The sequence below is a fragment of the Cricetulus griseus genome (assembly GCF_003668045.3).
Source record: "Cricetulus griseus strain 17A/GY chromosome 1 unlocalized genomic scaffold, alternate assembly CriGri-PICRH-1.0 chr1_1, whole genome shotgun sequence".
Lineage (NCBI taxonomy): Eukaryota > Metazoa > Chordata > Mammalia > Rodentia > Cricetidae > Cricetulus > Cricetulus griseus.
In genome coordinates this window covers 116,402,963-116,422,619 of record NW_023276807.1, presented here as the reverse complement: position 1 = coordinate 116,422,619, position 19,657 = coordinate 116,402,963, and the positions used below count along the sequence as shown (strand labels likewise).

General features: G+C 39.1%; 1 protein-coding gene across 1 annotated transcript in view; it reads right to left on the bottom strand.

The window, feature by feature from the left end:
* The window catches only part of LOC100752994 (slit homolog 2 protein), a 318,933-nt gene extending 303,143 nt beyond the window's left edge, over positions 1 to 15,790 (bottom strand). Inside the window, exons 1-3 of the mRNA XM_035453335.1 lie at positions 15,498 to 15,790; positions 14,302 to 14,373; positions 2,868 to 2,939 (exon numbers count right to left, since the gene is read on the bottom strand). Of these exons, the coding sequence (XP_035309226.1) occupies positions 2,868 to 2,939; positions 14,302 to 14,373; positions 15,498 to 15,613 (260 nt within the window). The 5' untranslated portion in view covers positions 15,614 to 15,790. The remainder of the gene's footprint in view (positions 1 to 2,867; positions 2,940 to 14,301; positions 14,374 to 15,497) is intronic.
* Between the last annotated feature and the right edge of the window lie 3,867 nt (positions 15,791 to 19,657).

The window sequence follows — 19,657 nt, the reverse complement described above, 5'->3', positions numbered from 1 at the left end:
TATGTCACTCAGCCAAGAGACAATGGATTCTTTTAAAAAATATACACATGCAGCAACTAGTCAAATGTTTTCTTTATGCTAATACTCCTTCCCTGTTATGTGTCAGAACTCCTATGTTCCTTTCTCACTCATTTGTACAATTCATCTGAAAGAGCATTTGGAAGGATACTTTTGAATGTGGAGTTGAACACATTTTTCCATATACTACATTATTTGTTTCAGGTGAGCAACTAGACTCCTGTATCATGGGAAGTGGAAAAGCAATGAACCTACATCATTGATCTTCATAGATATGCTAGCTCTGGTGTGGTAGTCAGATTTACAAGCCTTTGTCTTTCTGCTTACTAAAGACTCTCAATGCTGGTTGATTAATTTCACTGGTAGCATCACTTAAAAAGCAGTCACATGTCCTTCATAAGTTTTCCTCTGAAAAGAAATACCACAATTAACAATTCACCCACATTTGTCTAATTCTTGTAATGCATGGGATCCTCAGCTCAAACAATATATTTCTGATATTAACGTACAGACAAGGATCACACTTCCATGACTGTGGTTCCAACATTTAGGAGGCTGGGGCAAGAGAACTGCCACAGTTCAAGGCTAGTATATGCTACATGTATGTTCTAGGTTAGTCTGGGTTACAGAATGAAAGAAGATGGAAAGAGAAAGGAAAACCCAAAAGAAAAGGAGGGAGTGAGGTAGGGAGGAAGCAGGAGGGAGGGAGAAGGAGGGAGGAAGGGAGAAAAGGAGATGGAAGGAGACAAAAGTAAACCTCTATATTTCCATTTAAATAAAAATTCAGCCATCACATAGAGAAGCTCTGTAAATAATAACCATGGTGCCATGAAGGGCTATGTTTAGGAAACCTACAATATTTACATTTGTATTATAACTATAGACACGAGTGATTAAAATTGTTAGCTTCCATATTCTCAGGGGAAAATTATTTGTGCCAAACAGACACATAAATATCCCAAGCATATTTTTCTAACTGTCCCTTCCCCCCTTTTAAACATACCTTCAATTAATTAGAAAATGTTTTCATTTTAGTCTATTTCTCATAGATTTCATATGTCCCATCATTTAGAAACTTTAGAAAAATATAAAATGTTAAAATGTAAGGGAAAATCTCTTTGATCTACTATGTGATGTTGTCAAAGTCTAAATGTCAAATGATAGAATTTTCTGCTGGGGACTTCCATAATGCATTAAGCCATGCAAAAATTCCTAGGGAAATCATTCCAGGTACTTCTAGAGAAAATATAAAACACTCTTGTTTCTCAGAGAGAGAGTGTTGAGGTTACTTCTTACATTTTTAATAGTGCAAGCAGTAACAGACAACAACATTCCATTTAAGTTCATTTCTGCAACATGTTTAAAAACAACACATGTCAAAGGCACTGTATGCTTTTTTTTTTATATGCACACTACTAGGAAAGACACAATCTTGCAAAATTATTGTGTGTCAGTTTCAAAACCACTTCTTACAAGTTTCTCCAGCCCTCCTCCCATCCCCCACAGAAAGGGCTATACTATTTAAAAACAAATCTTGCCGTTACTCCACTGACTGCAACCATTTAAATATGTTTCAATTGATAGTTATGTATATATGTATAATTTTATAGCAGGTCACATCCTACTTCTTGGAAAAAATATCCCTTAGAGATCATGTGTTAGGAGAAGTTTATTTGATTTTTAAAAGCACACAAATAGGACCCATTAAACAGCAGAGCTCACAAACAGGAGAAATGGTTTTGGTTCTCCTAAGGGAAGAGATGTCAGGAAAGAGAAGATGTGGGGGGTCAGCTGGGAAAGATCATTGTATTGTGGAATGAAGTATCAGGAAGACTGACCTCACAGATATCCTGTTTTCAGTGGGGGTGAATACGAACCCTCCCAACATACACTTCTGGAATTGATAACAACAATATTGAACTTGTAGGCTACAAAGCTTTGGCTACAAAATCAAATTCGGAAAACAGCAATGTGTTCACTTTCTCTACAAACACTTCCATATGGGACTCCCCCTACACACAGGTGGGGCCACTCTAGACAACTTACTCTATGTATCCGAGCCGTCATTTCACAGCATACAGGAACATCGATAACCATTGCTATTTATTTTTTCCAACACTTTGCAGCATATCTGCCATCTGCGCAAAACCATGCACACAGCTGAGAAATCTAATTTTCAAAGCTTTCATAAATGTGTTTTCACTATTACGCATTAGGTCAGTGAACAAGCATTCCTGGGAGGAAAAACTGATTCCACCTAATCCTTACAATGTGCTTTTTTAAAAGAACAACTTCCCTAACAGCCTATGAGATATTTTGCTATGAAAGCCTTGCCTTCCAACAGTCCACATTTCAAAATGTGTAAGTCTGTCTAAAGAAACACTTGTGAGAGAATTTACATCTTCAGAAGCCTTAGGATAGATAATAAGCACAAACTAATAAACACTACTCCTCAAGTATTGAAACAATACCAAAAAATCTAACAGAATGAACAGCAAATTTACAGGAAACACTATCAATTTACTTTAAGTGGAATAAAGGTAGCAATGTTCCCCTTAATATTTGGGTTTCTAACTGAGCATGAGGCAAATCTCTCTATCATCACATAATCAAAACCAAGAAAAATAAAGCAACTTCAATAATGAACAATTAAACCACAAAATGCTACATAAAAAAGCCACTGGAACCACTGAAGATCTTCTGTTTCCTTCAGAAAGCAAAAGGGCAAACTTTCAATCTAGGAATCTATTAACACATAGATTCCAGGAAAGTTCAAGAAAACAGCCACAATTCTATTAATAAAACACAAGGTCAACTCATAGCAACAGCGAACACTTGTGTCTACTTACAGGCGGTAGAGCTTCGCAGTCCCGAGAAATAGCAGTTCAGGAAACAACTGAAGGTTATTTCTGTTTAAGCGCCTTTGGAGAAAACAAAGAAAAACAGAGCTTATGTTACACAGAAAATTCATAAGGAGGAGACTGTGCTTTGGCAGTGTAGTGCTTCATCCTGAATTTCTATTAATGATGGAATGACATTCAAGAGAATCCAAGCATTGTAAATCAAAAGTCGGTTACACCTTTCGTTACATGGTGCTTGACTACAGTTTCCCTTAAGTTTAGTCAGGTGGTTAGTGGGACCTAAATTCTCAACTCAAGCACCCTACAACATCAGACACACACTGTGGGATGGAAGTTTCTGACCCAGACACAGTTTCAATAGAGAATAAACATATTAATACAGTAAACTGTATTAGAAGAATTCAGACATTCTCAAAAGGTCATGATTTTAAGTCAAGGCATAGTTGAGAGAAACTTGAATTTTATTACCTATTTATTTAACTGAGGGTGGGAAATGAGCACCTTTTTCCCCCATAAGAGAAATCAGAATTACAACAACAAAGCTCAAACCTCAGTCCACAGCTCTTAACCTATCACTGAATTGAATTACTTTCTGTGTGATTAAGTAGTGTTTCAAAGGTTTCACTACTTTTATTTTTTTTAGGGTGTCTTAGATGCTTTGAGTGATAATCTAATTGAAAGATATTTTTTTAGATGTTTCAGATGCTTCTTTAGGAATCCAATTACAACTCTAACAAGACCTCATCTATTGTTATGCTTGCTGGGAGTGTGCACACCTACTGGAGAGTGTAAGCAAACACTATCATTGATATACTAAGGATCCAGCCCTATCAGTTGTATGCAAATACTTCAATAAATTGAATAATAACTGCCTACTGCGCTGCTTCTCCCAAATTTAAATATGCTGATGAGTAGCTAATGAAAAATATCTAAGAAAAATGATATACAAGTTGCTTGACCTCTAAGACCAATATCACTGTGAGAAAGGCAGAAGCTGGATATGTGTAAAAGTTGTCCTGACTTATTTAAAGACTTATCAGGTTGAATCAAGAGGACACTTACTTAGTGAGACCAGTGACTGCACTTTCTAAGGAAGCAGACAATAAGGGAGTCCTTTCTCAAAGTTACTCTAAGGTAAGAAGACCCACCTTCAGAAATTCCCCGCTTGCAATCCCAAGAATCCAAGCAGAGAAAGGCTTTATGTGTTTTTCTTTGCCTGATAAGGACTTTCTAAAAGCAGGGCCTGCTTTTAAGAGAGCTACAGAACAGGTGAGCAGAAGGGTGAGGGTGGTCAGAGCTTTGGGTATCTATGTAAACAAGCTAGGAAGATGCTCATCTACAGAGCCATGTTTAGCACTTAATAAAATTCACACCAATAAAAATGGGTTTTAATGTCCATGAAGGGCAAAGAGAAAATTAGTGGTGAAAAGTTGGATTTACTACCTTTCCTGCACCAACTTTTATAAATGAACCACATAATAAAGTTAAAGTGAAACAAAAAAATGTTTATTCTATTTTTGTTGGTCTTGGGCATGATTCTGTTGGGAAAGAACTTTCACCATCCATTTTCCACTTTAAACAAAATAGCGTTATTGTTACTTTGTTATGATAACATCTAAAAAAATCATTCATAAGCACCTAAAAGAATCATCCACATTTGTAATAGTGACCATGAAAATTTTTCCAGCCAATAGGAGTTCTTAGGAGGAATCTGTACATAACATGCCTATCCTGATTTCTAAAATGACAGAATGGAATGGTTTCTTAATCATATTCCAAGCACTGGATTAACAGACCTTGGCTGACTCTTCAGCCCAAACAGGCATGCTACTTCAAGCCTCAAAAGAAGACCCTGCGAGAGGCTGCTTTCCATAGAGAGCTTTCCCTTCCCACCAAACAGTGCTTTCTTAGATCCTCTGTGAAACCCCAGCCACCCTCTGTAAACTCCATGCCTCCCTTGGCTGTGTCCCCAGAGCATTTGATAAGGTCCCTTGCACTGTATTATATTGACTCATGTGCTAGTCTCTTTCCCACTGAGCTGTGAGCTCCTCAAATGTGAAGACCCGATCTTTGTGTTCCTTCTTCTGCCTCTGGCACTTACTAGGTTAGAACTGTATTAAAAGACAAAGCAATCTCCTGTTCTCATTCAGCACTCCCCAATCTTTCCTGGCATTTAGTGAGTTCTTATTGTGTTGAATGAGAACCGGCTGCTCTCTTTGCATTTTGATATAGTTCAGTGAGGTCCCAGTATATTCACTTGATATTAGGTCCACTTTGCTTTGGCATACTCCCTGAGCCACCAGCCACTATCCAGCTAAAAATCCCTACCATCCAACATGCATGCTTCCATGTACCTGTAATACACCCTTCACTCTTCACCCACTGCACATTGTTAGCATCATCTAAAGAGCAAAAGGAATGTAGTGCATTTAAATAAACCCCAGTGCATAAGTGAGTGGCAGCTTTATCTGAAGTTCTTAATACACTGGCAAAGCTTCATATACTAAGAGAAAGTAGATATTTAAGACTTAGTACATGAAGTGTCTTTCTCTTTATTGTATTAATCATTTTCAGGGTCCCAGTGGTTCTTAACTTAAACCACAAACAATATCTATACATATTAGGCTGGTTGGATTACTTCATTTACTTGTCCCAATGTCCTTACAAATGAGTAACACTTCCATGTACCTTGGGAAGAAATCTACAGCCCCAGCACAGAGACAGCATGTGGCTTTGGGTGCTGTGATTCCACACATGCAGAATCACCACTGCTGTTCCTCATCAGTGTTTCAAAATAATGGAATGCTTAACGTGTCTTTGAGAGAAAACCAGTTTTATGAAGTGCATTTCTTTAACAACTTTTAGAAATGAGACACTCAATTTAATATGTCAAAAGACACATTCTGTGGGAATCTGGCAAGATTGTTCAGTGGGAGAGGTGCTTGCCACCCAAATGTGTAAGCCTGACAACCTAAGTTTGATTCCTGAAATGGGTATGAAAGCAGAAAGAGGGGTTGGAGAGATGGCGCAGTGGTTATGAATACTGGTCTTCCAAAGGACCCAGATTCATTTCTCAAAACCCACATGGCAGCTCACAACTGTCTGGAACTCCAATTCTAGGGGTTCCAACACAAGGACATATATACAGCAAAACACCAATGCACATGAAATAAAGATAAATCATTTTTAAAGAAAAGATATGGAATGAAAGAAACCACTCCACAAAGTTGTTTTGTGGCTTCTGCATGCACACCTTAGCATTCAGACCTCCATGCAAACATACACACACACACACACACACACACACACACACACACACACACACACACCTACTAATAATAGGCATTTTTTCTGAATTTAGTTATTTATTCATGAAAGTGAATGTCTAAACTAATCATGATGTATTTTGTTTTAAACATAAGGCAAAATAATAACAGAAAAATGGCAGGCAAGGAAGAAGAAAATTGAAAATTTGCTTTTCTTCTTTCAAAAAATGTATATGTTTGGCACTGGCTTTCCTCTATCATGGACATAGATTTGTACACATAATAAGGTTAAATGGACAGAAACTTTTTCAATAAAAAGTTACCAAATGCCTTCAAATTCAATGAAATATTTAAAAGTAAAGATTCTTCTAAATGCCAGAAATTAAATCCGTAAAGGGCATATTTCTAAATCTACAATTGCTTTACAGTTACAAAGCAATCACAAAAAAAAAAAAAGAAAGAACTGGAGAAAAAAGCAATCTTGTTCCTAATACCACAAAGAAAACACCATAGTGACTTAAAGAGGGGAGTGTCATGATGTGAACTCTAATGTAAATGAGCTGACATTTAAAGTGATGGCCCCAGGACAGGACAAGAGTGAAAGGGTGTTGTAGGATTATTGATGGGAGACCACAGAGGTACTCTGTAAAAAAGCTCAGTTGTGCCCAAGGACAGATGACAGAGTACAGTCACACCAGTTCTGTGTCAGCACCCTGGGATACAGTCTGTCCACAAAATCTGAGGACCATTTGAGGATGCTCTGGATGGTGACTTGTGCTTTCACAAAGATGTGTGTGGTGTGTTTCTCTGAGATAGCTTTTCTAAGACCAAATATAATTAAAGATCCTAGATCTACGCTACCTGCTGTTTCTGAGTGTCACTTTCAGATGAGCAAATGATCTCAGAGCTACCAAACTACTGCAGGCCTCTGAATTGCTGACTAATATCTACCAGGATCATAAGTGAGATACTTTTTTCCTAAATTATCATCTTCATCTGCTCTGGTGTGTTATCCTTTGATGGATTCTATAGTATCTTACTTTTCTCAACTTTCCTATCAGCTCAATTAATATTTTAATTCAAGATAACCTTCAATCTACTTCAAAATACAAACTTAAAATAACACCAACTGCTTTACCAAAGCCAGTGGGAAAAGAATGTGTGTTTCATATCCTCAAATCAATGCAAATATACTTTTGTATCATGCCTGCTCTGGAATTCAGTAAATGTTGCCTTAAAATGTATCATTGCTCCCTTACTATCCATACATAAATGGTCAATTCTAAGACTAGTTATTTTGACTCTTGAGATGAAATTTCTTCTTGCCCATTTAAAGCAATGGGCTTTTTTTTGACATTTGTAAAGCAAACAAACGCTTTTATCTTACACAATACTACAGTTTAAATTTTCATCCGTTTTATCTAGCTTGTTTTAAATAGCTGAAGGTTTCTGTTTGTTTATTTGTTTTTTAGCAGCATTCTCAATGATGATTTCATTGTCTGTTCTCCATGGGACAGAAGCCAACATGTTTTAAAGAAAATGCCTTTTCCTGCTAACATCCTTCACTTAATGCTACTCTACATATTAAGAGAGAATATACAATATGTTTAAAAAATCATAAGGAAAATTATGCACTTTCTTCAGATCTTCTGATCTCATGAAGAAACTCCAAGTGAAAGTAACAAATACAGATGAATATTTTAAGATATAAAATAGCCCTAAATTAAATTTTGAAAAAGAAGTTGTGTTAAAATCTATAACTGTAGTCAGACGGTGGTGGTGTATGCCTTTAGTCCCAGTACTTGGAAGACAGAGTTCCAGGTCACTCTGGTCTACAGAACTAGTTCCAGGACATCTAGGGATATAGAGATCCTATCTCAAAAACCAAAGGGGAAAAATCTATTTTTTTTTAAGCACAGTCTACCAAGTGTTCCAACAAACTATGTATACTATCTCACTAATCATTGCATTGCTGGTATGATATGGATCTTAATAACAGTCCCTATTTAAAGGTGAGAAAATTGAGGATCTTAAAGATGAAGCAAAGTAATCAAGGTTTCACAAGGTTACTAAACTCTCTCTTTTGAATGTTTCCAGATGTAGGATGGAGGAGAGTTCCTACATGGCTAGACAACACAAGCAACAATACAGTGGAGGAGTCGTTTGCATTGGTCATCTAGCAGACTATATTACAAAGCAGCAAAAAGCAGTAATGGCTAGATAGTCTATGCAAATACCATTGTCACCACAGTCTAAAATAATGTGGCATAGCTTCTGCATTAGAACAGCCTTACAGAAGGCATCTTTAAATGATACTCAGCACCCATGACTTGAAGTCAGCCAAGATTTTTGTCCCCAAGATTCCATTATTACTAATGTTCCTAGTCATTCAACAGATGTAACTTGTTTTGAAAATAGGACAATACGTGTAAAGTCCATGAAGAAAACAAAAAACAAAACAAAACAAAAAACTCCCCTCTTATGCAAGCTTGTGAAATGCTCCCTGGAAGGCATAATTCAAGTGGAAAGGTTCTCCAAAGCAATGAAAGACAGAATTAAATGTAAAATATTTGACATTCACTGCTTCCACAAATGCATTGAAACAGTGCAAACTAAAGTCCTCGTTTCAGGGGAAGCATAAAGGAAACAGCATCCAGCAAACAATGCCACAAAGGATGAGCCCAAAACAGATGTGGGAAAAATAAACACCCTTTGCTGCCTTGGAATTTATAAACTAGTCCACAGTGGCAAAGGGGTCTTCTCAGTACCCTTTGACTCTGGCACCCATAAAAACACATTGCAATGAATGTTTCAGTAATCTTGTAACAGCACCCTCTGATGATAGCTTTCTAAGAACACCACAGCCAGTAACATAATTTCAAATAGTCCATACAATGCTTAGACATCCTTTACTACACTTTCACTTTATGGGGTGTGCATGCTCCATCTCTGGTGTATTTCTTTCGGGGGGGGGGAATGCCCATGAAGTTCACAACAGGGTTTTTAAACTAAAGTGAAAGATAACAGAGAGAAGTCCCATGAGACAAACTTGGATTCTTTGCCATGGAGACTAACACTGTGAGATTCTCTTTATGTATGTATATATGTATGTGTTCAGTTGCATATAAGCTTTAGGGATTAGTGAAAGAGGGGCCCTGTACAAACTAGACAAGCAGAGGATGAACAGTGCTGTCCTTCAGACCTGTTCTACAACATTTTCTCCCCTTGAATTCACATGTTACAACCTACAACACAACCTCTGTGTACACCATGGCTCCCAGTCTCACATTTCAACTTGTTTACAAAATATTAATTGAGATGATAGGAAAGTAAGGAACTGTAGTGTCCATCAAAGAATAAATCACCCAAGCCAGTGGAAGATAGTAATTTATGAAAAAGTGTCTCACTCATGATCTGAGTAGTTGTTAATCAGATTTCAGAGGCCTGCAGTGTTTTGATAGCTCTGAGATCATTTATTCATCTGAATGGTACAATCATGTCAAAAGGAAGAATTTAGTACCATCTTACAGGAAAGCATATCTTTTAAGTATTTGTTCATGAAACAGTGTTTGTTCAAATAGGGCCTTTATCCTAAAGGGATCCAAATTTCTAAGTTAAAAAGAGATGAGCTTTATGATTATGAATTTGGTGGAAATTTCTAAATATTTAAGTTATCAAACTTATATCCCAGGATTTCTCACACGGCTGCATCAAAATAGTTTAGAATTATACTTTTTAAGCAAACTATGAGGTGGTAAAGCCACTAGAACTAAAAGCATTACTTTAAATATGAAGGGAATAAAACCAGGAGTATTTGAATGAAGTAACTGTCTGAAAAACAGACAGTTGCAGTATTGATGGAAGAGCTGGGCCTTAATAACTATCCCTGTTTTGAAGAAGAGTAAACTGAAGGTTTTTAAAAAGAAGTTGTGTTATAAAGATTAAACAGGGGAATTGAAATTCAGGGTCTGTGGAAGTCTCTTGTCTAATGTTTCTGAGTTTAGAATGGAGTTGAGTTTATATATGGTTAGAGAAACAACCAAAAAACACAACTAGTATTTTTCACTGTTGATACAGCAGAAGATATTAAATGGTATCTAAATCCCAGAGTGGCTAGATAATTTATTCAGCCCCACTCACCTCTGTTTTTCTATCTCTCTGTTCTGCCCCCATCAGCAGAGCCTAAAACAGCATCATACAATCAGCATTCTGAAACTGTCTACCCATCCACAGTGACATCCTACTTCTGTAATTAATGTAGTGATGAGTGTTTGGTACTTCTGAAGTCCATACAAAACCATGATTTTTCTGTTACTGTCTGCTGCTGCCCATGAACATAAGCTAGACAGATACATGTTTCATTTTTGGCAGTTTCAGTATACAAAAATTTCCAACAATATTCCACTCATGTTTTGAGTGAATTTTCAAAATGAGAGGAGTTGATTTTACCAGTAGAATGCTGAAATCCCCACAGACAGCCATAAAAAAAACAAAGAACAGAACTCAGTGAGTATAGCATGACCATAGCTGTAAATAGACAGCTAGTGAGCAGCACAGGTTTCAGAAGCCTATGGAATTTCTGTGGTGCAAAAGGAAAGAAAAAGGGCGAGGGAAGGGAAGGGGAGGAAGAGAGGGGGAGAGAAAAAGAAGGAAGGGAGAAAGAAAAAAATGAAGGAAGAGAGAGACAGAGAAAGAAAGGAAGGAAGGGAGGGAGAGAGAGAGGGAGGGAGGGAGGGAGGGAATGAGGAAGGAAGAAAAAGACATTATATTCCTTGAATTAACTTTTAAAAGAGTACTGCAGAGCTATACAGTCTTCTGTGAAGCATAAGAAAAAGTATGTTTCAAGTATCCTAACTTTCTGCTGTAACTTACTTGTATGTACTTTGGTTTTGCCTAATTGATGGGATTCAACCAGCTGTAAAATAACTTCATTGCATTTCTCTATAATGTTCTTATTAAACAACAGAACCTGTTGTATTGCAATGTGCATGGTGGGTATTCCCCATGATACCCCACCCCCAAGATAAATAATACCACTGACAAAACAAAGCATTCAAGACACTGTGGCACTGCACATGTCAGGCCTGGAGTGTAACAGCAACTGTCCCAACATGTGCTTATGGGGTGCAAACTCCATTAAAATCTATGCCATTCACAGTGGTCCATAGGCACAAACAGATGAAGTTATCATCTGATGCTGTTTTCCTCATAGCAAAAGAAAGTGACTTAAAAGAAAAGAGGAAACAGGGGAAGAGAAAAGTTTTGAGAAGAAAGTAAAGGAAGGAGGGCAGGAGGAAGAAAGAAGGAAGGAGGAAGGAGGAAGGAGGAGAGAAGCCATGTTAACATTTTGACTGACACTTTTTAACCACATCTATTTAATTAAGTGAAAATATTTTTGGTACCAATAGTGCTTTGATTTACATGTATATCTTTCTAATTTTATAACATTAATTTAAGTTAAAATGACCTTGTTTTTACTAATTAAAAACTGAATGCATAAGAAGTGTAGATATTATTTACTATTTGCAGATCTGTCTTCTCTTTATTAAGTTAAAACTTCACCAACATCATGAAAAATGCCTCTCTGAAGTTTTCACAAAATACTTTCACATTGGCAAATGCTATTATTGTTATCATTTTAAATGAAAACTCCTCAGAACCATAAAGTTGATTGTTTTTATTTTGTTTTCTCTTACATACAAAGAAAAAGACTGAAGTCATACTTTTCTAGATGAATGGCTGTTACAACATGAACTATTTCTAATGTATCTTTTCACAATTTGGAGTTCAATTTGAAATTTTGCATCTAACTTATTAACAATCATGCAGATTATACAATCCATAGTTTATCATTAATCCATTGATTATTTTCTATTTCTTACATTGCCCCTTGAACTTTTGTGAGATAACAAGCAATTTGTGTGACATTAATGATGGTATATAAAAGAGGGATGATGCTAAAAACCATAATAATTGGAATATGGAACTCACTATGTAAGGTGGGGTCTTTGTATTTTATTTCTTAAAAAGTAAAGTGAACAAAATATAAAGTACTCTTCACAATGTTGAATGCATTTCTTAGTAAAACTGCCTTGGCATTTAATATATTTAAAACTAAATATTTGAAAAGTGTATCCACAATGTTCCTAAGAAATGGCTTAGAATTCCAGAGTCCCAAGGAGATGAATTGGCTGTCAGATAACAATGTGCTTCTATCTGATGGACTTGGCAGTTGTAAACAAATGGAATTTTCTCAGCTTTTCCTCACAAATATGAAATATTTGCTCTCAGCCAACAGCTGGGGTGATTTAAAGAAGTCTTGCATATATATTAGTTTTCATTCAAAATTACAAGCCCTCCTCCCACTCTCAACATCTGACTTAGTCTTTGTAGAACACAAAATTTTTCTGAGATGAAGTGACATTCTCTGGGGAAGTAAAAGTCAAAAAATAGTATCCACTTACAACTCTAATCAAATTTCAGATTATGTGGTATCTGTAGTATTTTTTAGGAAGAGCTAATTTATTTAAGATGAAAGTTCAAATGAAATTCTAGGTGGAGTGGCTTTAAAAATATGAAAAAGTGTACATTGCTGTTATGTTACTAAACATTTAAAATTACAAGTGAATGTGAGCTGCAATAAAGTACCATAGAGAATCCTATGATTTAAATGGGTTTCAGAACCAAGTTTTCAGTATGTCCATGGTATGACTAGAAAACAATCTTGACAAAATTACTAGTGTTCCAATGAACATTGAATTTTCAGTTCACTAAAATTTTATCAATACATTAAAAAACATATGCTTAAAATATCTTTGAGAGTTACTCACTAGGTATAATCAGCTATGGAAAAACATCTATGAAGCAGCTGAAGAATAAATGCTTTCAAAGTGTTTTTATATATGCAACATAGGTTGTAAACATAAGAACTTGGTTGTGCATTCAGTTAACTATTTATCTAGATTTCACTTCCTCAGAAAGTAGCTCAGTGTAGCTAAATCAATTTAGATTCTATTCCACAGTTACACTGTAATTGACAGACTTTTAATAGTAAAATAAAGAAGACATGACCATGCTCTGCCTGATGCAATAACACATAGCCTGTATATTCAGAAATGTATCACAAAATTACAAGCGAATTTTCCACTTCTAAACAATGACAGAATTAACCTTTGCTCTTGGGCCCAGTGAATCTGAATATATCTTATGCCAAAATATTAAAATATTTAGATAGAATTACCAATTTTATTTTTGCTAAAGTGACTATTAGGGCAGGCATGAAAACTTCTTAAAATAATTATTAGCACTTTTAACGCAGATTTCACCTGCCCTAAAAATGAAAACATACTGAACGTCAGTAATCAAGACATATGAAATATTATTTCATATTGCAAAGTCTATAGTTTCTCTGATTTCAGGTATAAATTTTGTCTATTATAATACATATAATGTGAATAACATATATTTTGTGAACACCATAACAGTCAAGTAATACATATATCTATAAGAGTCTTGAATCTAAAACAACATTTTTTAAAGTGCAAAATCTATACTTCAACTTCATGGAAAAAATGCCAGTGATGAATGGCCAACCATCCTACCTTAATAATCTGTAGCTTACTTTTCACAGCCAAATATTTTAGAAACTATTGTAAAACAATTAAATAGAATTGGAAGTATCAGTTATTTTCAGTGTTCACTGTAAGTACTAAATATCAAAAAATGTAGATCATCCACAAGACACTTTTTAAATATTCTAAAGAACCAATGATGGTGCACACAGTAACAACATGGACGCTCACAAGATTCTTATCCAAGCCCCTCTGCCCATAAAGCACAATTAATACAAATATAATTTCTAACCATTCTTTCTGCATAAGCCACAGATTACATATAGGAACACATGTACCCATTTTGGTGCCAAAACAATGATTATAAAGTAAGTAAGTATCTCAGGAAAACCCTGAACATTCATGCTTTAATACAAATTCATGTTCTTTACCCAGGGCCTTTATTTTTACATTAGATAACACTTACTTGTACCCTTTCTTAAACTGTAAAAGCTAAGCCATGAAACTGAAGACTTAATCCTTGAAACTCAAGTAGTTTTAAACATACAGACATGTTGTCATGGGTTTGGGACTGAAAATACTCACAGTCTCTCCAGCTCCTTAAGATCTTGGAATGCTCCCCTCTCAATGGTGCTGATCTTGTTTTCCATGAGCTGACTGAAAAGCAAAATATAACAGGGTTCTTAGTGTTGCCATCTGAGGAGGCTGTGACTTAGCAGCCAAAATCCTGCAACCCGTCTCTCACTTTTCCATTATATTTTGCTCTCTATTGAGAATCACTAGCAAATTTAATAATGTGGTAGGTGAGAGAACTCAGAGGGGGGGACGTGGCTTTCATACCACAGGCATTTAGGTTTAAAATTACTACAGAAGTTTCTCACATAAGTCACTAATGAAAAGTAAAATCTAAACCTTAAACTCAGCATAAGTCGATAATGGAAACTATCCTTCGAATCAGATTTTTTATACTGATTTCACCTGTGTCCCTAACTAAGGAATTCAGTAGCTCAGCACATACATAGTTTAATTCTGACTTACGCATGTACATCACAAATAAGTCCTTAAAACATAACATTGTACCCATAATAGTCAAAAAATATAGGGCCCTGGGTAAAAATATTTACAAACCTATGGGGCAGAGCAAATTTAAATAATATGGACTCTAAATTAATGGTTAACTCACAGCTAATTTAAACCACTAATTGGTGCATTAATCATTTTGTAACAATTTGCATCAGTTACAAAACTACAAAATAAGTAGTAAAACCCAAAATCAGACCAGTATGTTTGATGCATAACCCCTCTCCCCACAAACCTGCTGAAAAGATGTTTGCATAATTTTAGTGTTAAAGTTTTTCTCTACTGCTTTCTTTTTTTCAGAACAGAAATCTGGATACTTTACTTCAGTAAGAAGGGAAAGCAACTTACCGAAACTCCCCAAGTTGACTACAAGTCCTCAAAGTATCAGATTTCTGCCATTATTTACTCATATTGTGAAAATAGTGATTCTACAATTCTATGTGTAATGCCCTTAGAGATCTGACGTCCTTTTTACCCTCTTATCCCCATCACACATCCACTCTTAAAGGCACAAACTTCACAAAAAGTTATATAATGGACAACAGAAAGAAATACAAGAGGACCTCAGGTTTTTTGTTTTTTTGGTTGCTTTTTGTTTTATATGCTTCTTTCTTCAGAAAAGCTTTAAAATCTATGAACATTTAGTGATTATAACTAAGCATGCCATCTTAAAACTCTCAAGAATTGAAGGAGACACTTACAGAACTCTGAGGTGCCTGAGACCAGCAAAATCTGTCTTCGTGATCCTTGTGATGTTATTTCCATTGAGATCCCTAAGAGACAACCACAAATTAAAGTTCCTTTTTATTTCTATCATATTTGGTCAAACAAAGTAAAACTTAAAGCATGTTGGTGCATTAGGGAAAAAAAAACTTTAATTTAATTAGTGTGGCTTAAAAAGTAAGCCAGAGAGCAAAGGGAACAACAAGCCTTTGAAATAATAGTTTAAAAAGGTCTCATGTTTACAAAATTCTTGGTGACATATGACAAGAAAATGAAGTGATGATGTCATCACTAGCCCTGGCTTTTGTTGTGTGTTTGTGGCCTGTGTGTGTGTGTGTGTGTGTGTGTGTGTGTGTGTGAGTGCTTTCGATTTGGGTTTCCAAAAGAACGTGGATATTTATTTATTGAGGTAATCTGCAATTTCTGCCTTTATTTTTAGCATTGCCCCCAAGAATTTTTTTGCAGGAAGTTTGATGAAAAAAAATCCTCCCATAGTATTCGGAGAGAAATTTTTAAAAATAGAACACTTTGAGGCAGCATCGTGGCCAAAATTCCCGAGGCAAAGAAAAATGTGTGTCAGGGAGAGTTGCAGCATCTCAAAGACTTTCACCCCCCCCCTCCACAATTCTAGGTCCCTGAACTCTTTTATTGCAGCTCCTGCCCCCAACTGTGACTGTAGTTTAAACTTCCAGTGAGAACAATAATGGAAGTAGGATTTGGCCTTGACATGCACATGTTTGTTCTGTTTCAGCACCACATTTTCTTCAGTCACAACCTTCTTTCTGATCAACAACTAAATTTGCATGGCTTCATTCATTCACAATAAAGTAGCCTTTGGGAGGTTTCACTGTGTTCCTCTCTTGAAGCTCTCTTACATTGGACTTTAAAATTTCCTGCTGAAATCTGTATTTAAAGTGTTTACTTTGCTAACGATAGAATTTTATAAACAAGCACTGAGTATGTGGTTTCCTGAAAACTCCACAAATCTCTCATAAGGATTTTTTTTTTTTTTTAACCACTGGGTACTCAACTGCTATTTCTGCAAACCCAGAGCTTTGACAAGTTAGTGTTTACACTGTTCTAAAAGGCATGGAATGATGAGAGCTAAATTACACACACACACACACACACACACACACACACACACACACACACACGTACAACTAACCTCTCTGAATTATCTCTAAAGTTATGGAAGTCAGTCAAGGGCTTTTGTTATCTCATGAGATCCCGACAACAGCACAGTAATGTGCTGGATCACATCCTTACGGAAGTAAGGCCCAACTAGCTGGGCAGCAAGGGCTTAGAGAAATAATCAGGGGAGAGCCCCAGTGGAGCTCGGGCTTGGCAAACCTTTCTGAAAGAAGGAAGTCCTAGATGTGGGCCCTCAAACTGAGCATGGGGGCGCGGGTTGAATCAAGAGGAGGGCAACTGTTGGCCTGATGACTTTGAGTGCAGAAGTGCTGCCCTGGAGTGTCCCTTTCCTGACAACTAAATGCTTCTTAGGAAAGAACCCCAGTCTCTGCGCAATCACCCAACTCACACCATCCTAAAACACTCGCGCCTGCCTGACTCGTGCGCAACCGGGAGAGCCCAGCACATCCTGGAGCCTGGGGCGGGCTGGTGGTGGAGGGCTCCGCTTCACAAAGAGAGTGGCCTCCGCGCTTCACTTCGCTAACTAGGCAAGTGCCCCACCAGGAGCGCGTGGGCCGTCATCCCCCGATCTGCTCTGCGTTTATTTCTTCATTAAAGACTCTCGCAGACAGGGAGGCGGGGATGTCTGCGGGCGGCAGAGCGCGAAGAGGGGCAGGCTGAGCAGCTGCCACCACGTGAAGGAGCTCACAGACTGCCAGCAAGGTGCCCGAGGGTACACAGCCACAGCGGGGAAGGGTTGGAGGGGGCAGTCCAAGGCCACAGGGTCACCAAAGCAGTTGGACCGAGCCCAGTGGGTTCCAGACAGAGAAGCAGTGCTAACTTTACTTAAAACCTGGGTTGCGGTCCTTCCTCAAGTCTCCTGTTAAGTGGATTTTCTTAGGGATGCTACTGTTGTTGCCTCCTCCGTGTAAAAGAGAGGGACTTTAGAAAGTCGCCTCAGGGAGGTGGTGCGTTTTGCTAAAGAGCCTACTCTTGCTGTCCTAGAGCACTCATCCTTCAGAGACTATGAAAAGATCCCCAGGGCACACCAAAACACCACCACCACCCACGATTGGTATGTAGAAGGGTACACAAAGCCTAGGATAGAAAACTTCTCTCTTTTGAGCAGCATGCCACCTCCCTTTGCCCGAGTCTGAAGCAACAAGGTCCTGAAATAACCCCTGTTTGCAACACTGCAAGGTGACTCCTTTTGCAGTCTGGGAAACACAGTTACACCTCCCTTGCCCCCCGGCATATTTGAATTCTAGTCCCAGGTGCCTCTCTCCCAAGCCAGAAAGAACTGGTCCACAGTCCACTAGCAGTTGCAAGTTGGGGGTGGGGGAAGCAAGAAAAGTACATGTAGCTGCCAGCAATCCGCCCCTCCTTGGCAAAGGCTCCTCCCAGTTTAGTGCCCGCCAGCCTTTCACCTTTTCAGAGGGCCCACCCCCAGGATGTCCCGGAGAGCTTCAGAGAGCTACCCAGGAACCGGTTTCTACCACACGTGCACTTTCCAGGCTGGTTGCTTAGGGATATATTACCTGGATGGGGAGGGAGGGAGAATTGGGGAGGATTAAGCGCCCATACTCACAGTCTCTCGGTGTTGCGGGGGATATTCCTGGGCACGCTGCGCAGTGCCAGCCCATGACAGTCCACCGTGCTGCCTGAACAGGAGCACTGGGCTGGGCACGCCTGCGGCGCCACCTTGTTCAAAATCGACAACACTAACCCCAGCGACAGGGACAGTGTTTGCCAGCCAAGGCTGCTCATCTTCCCCTTCAGGCTCCTTGCTTTGAGGGACTTCTCTTTAGCTCTCTGTTGCGTGAGAACTGGGCAGTGCACGAGGCCCGGTGCCTGGAGCTGGACACACACGGTAATATGGAACAGTAATATAAGGCAGCAGAGCTGCCAGAAGCACACACGCCTTTCCCCTGCTCTCCACGCTTTTCGAGCAAGCAGAAGAACCGTGGGCAACTTCAGGTCCTGAATATCAATAGGCCCAAATCAGGCTGCAAGGAGACCCCGAAGCGGCTGTGAGGACAGAGCGTGTCTTCAACTTGGCGGCAAAAGAGCCCCTACTCGAAATGACCGCAAAGCTGCAAGGGCCGGTTGCTTGAGGACAAGAGAGGACTTCTGACCCCACGGACCCTCAAGGAAATCCGATTCCCGTTGGAAGAGTGCAAGGCTGAGGAGGGGACTTCAATAGTAATGGTGGCCCTGATCAAAGTGGGCTCCCCGGAAGCTAGAAGGCGCAAGGGCCTGGCAGGTCCAAAGCAGAGCCCTCGTAGAGACTGGGCATGGCGCGCGCGAGGGCGCACCGGGTGTTCACGCAGCCCTGGGGGCGCCGGGCGGCGCTACGGGGAGCAGGGCTCTCAGCTCACAGGGCCTCTTCACTCCTGCGGCACAGCAGCAGCCCCAACCCGTTCTCGCTGCCTCCCGACAGCCAAGGGTGTCTTGCACACACACATGCACTTCACTGGAGGATATCTGGGCAATCCCGCCTCCCTCCCGGCGTCCTTGGCGACGCTCTGCACCAGGGCCTGCCCCTGAGGTCACACTGAGAGACAAAAGGGCAGTCGGACCGCTGCAGCCCTGCAGAAATATCCACTAGTCCGCACCTCTGCAGAAAAAAATCCAGGAAGCCAAGTTTTCGAGGAGAGTCAGAGCTCCTGGGAAGAATGAGTGCGAACTGGCTGGGGCAAGACTCTCAGACAGGCAAGCCAGAAGCCAAGCAAAGGCTAGGTGTCCGCGTTGCCAGTGTTGCTAGTTTGCACTGATGGGTATACTAGGTGATGGGCAGGAGAAAGGAATCAGGTAGATCACAAGCGACAGGCGACTGGCAATCCAGTGTCCGCGGTCTTGTCAGCCGCTCTGGTCTCCGAGATACGCCGCAGCTCCACCACACACACCTGACGGCACAGGTAGAAGAAACAACAGCGATGTCCTGAGGTGCGCAGGCTCGCAGCCACCCCTCAAGCAGTCCCTGTGAGTGGGTCCTCAACCTCAA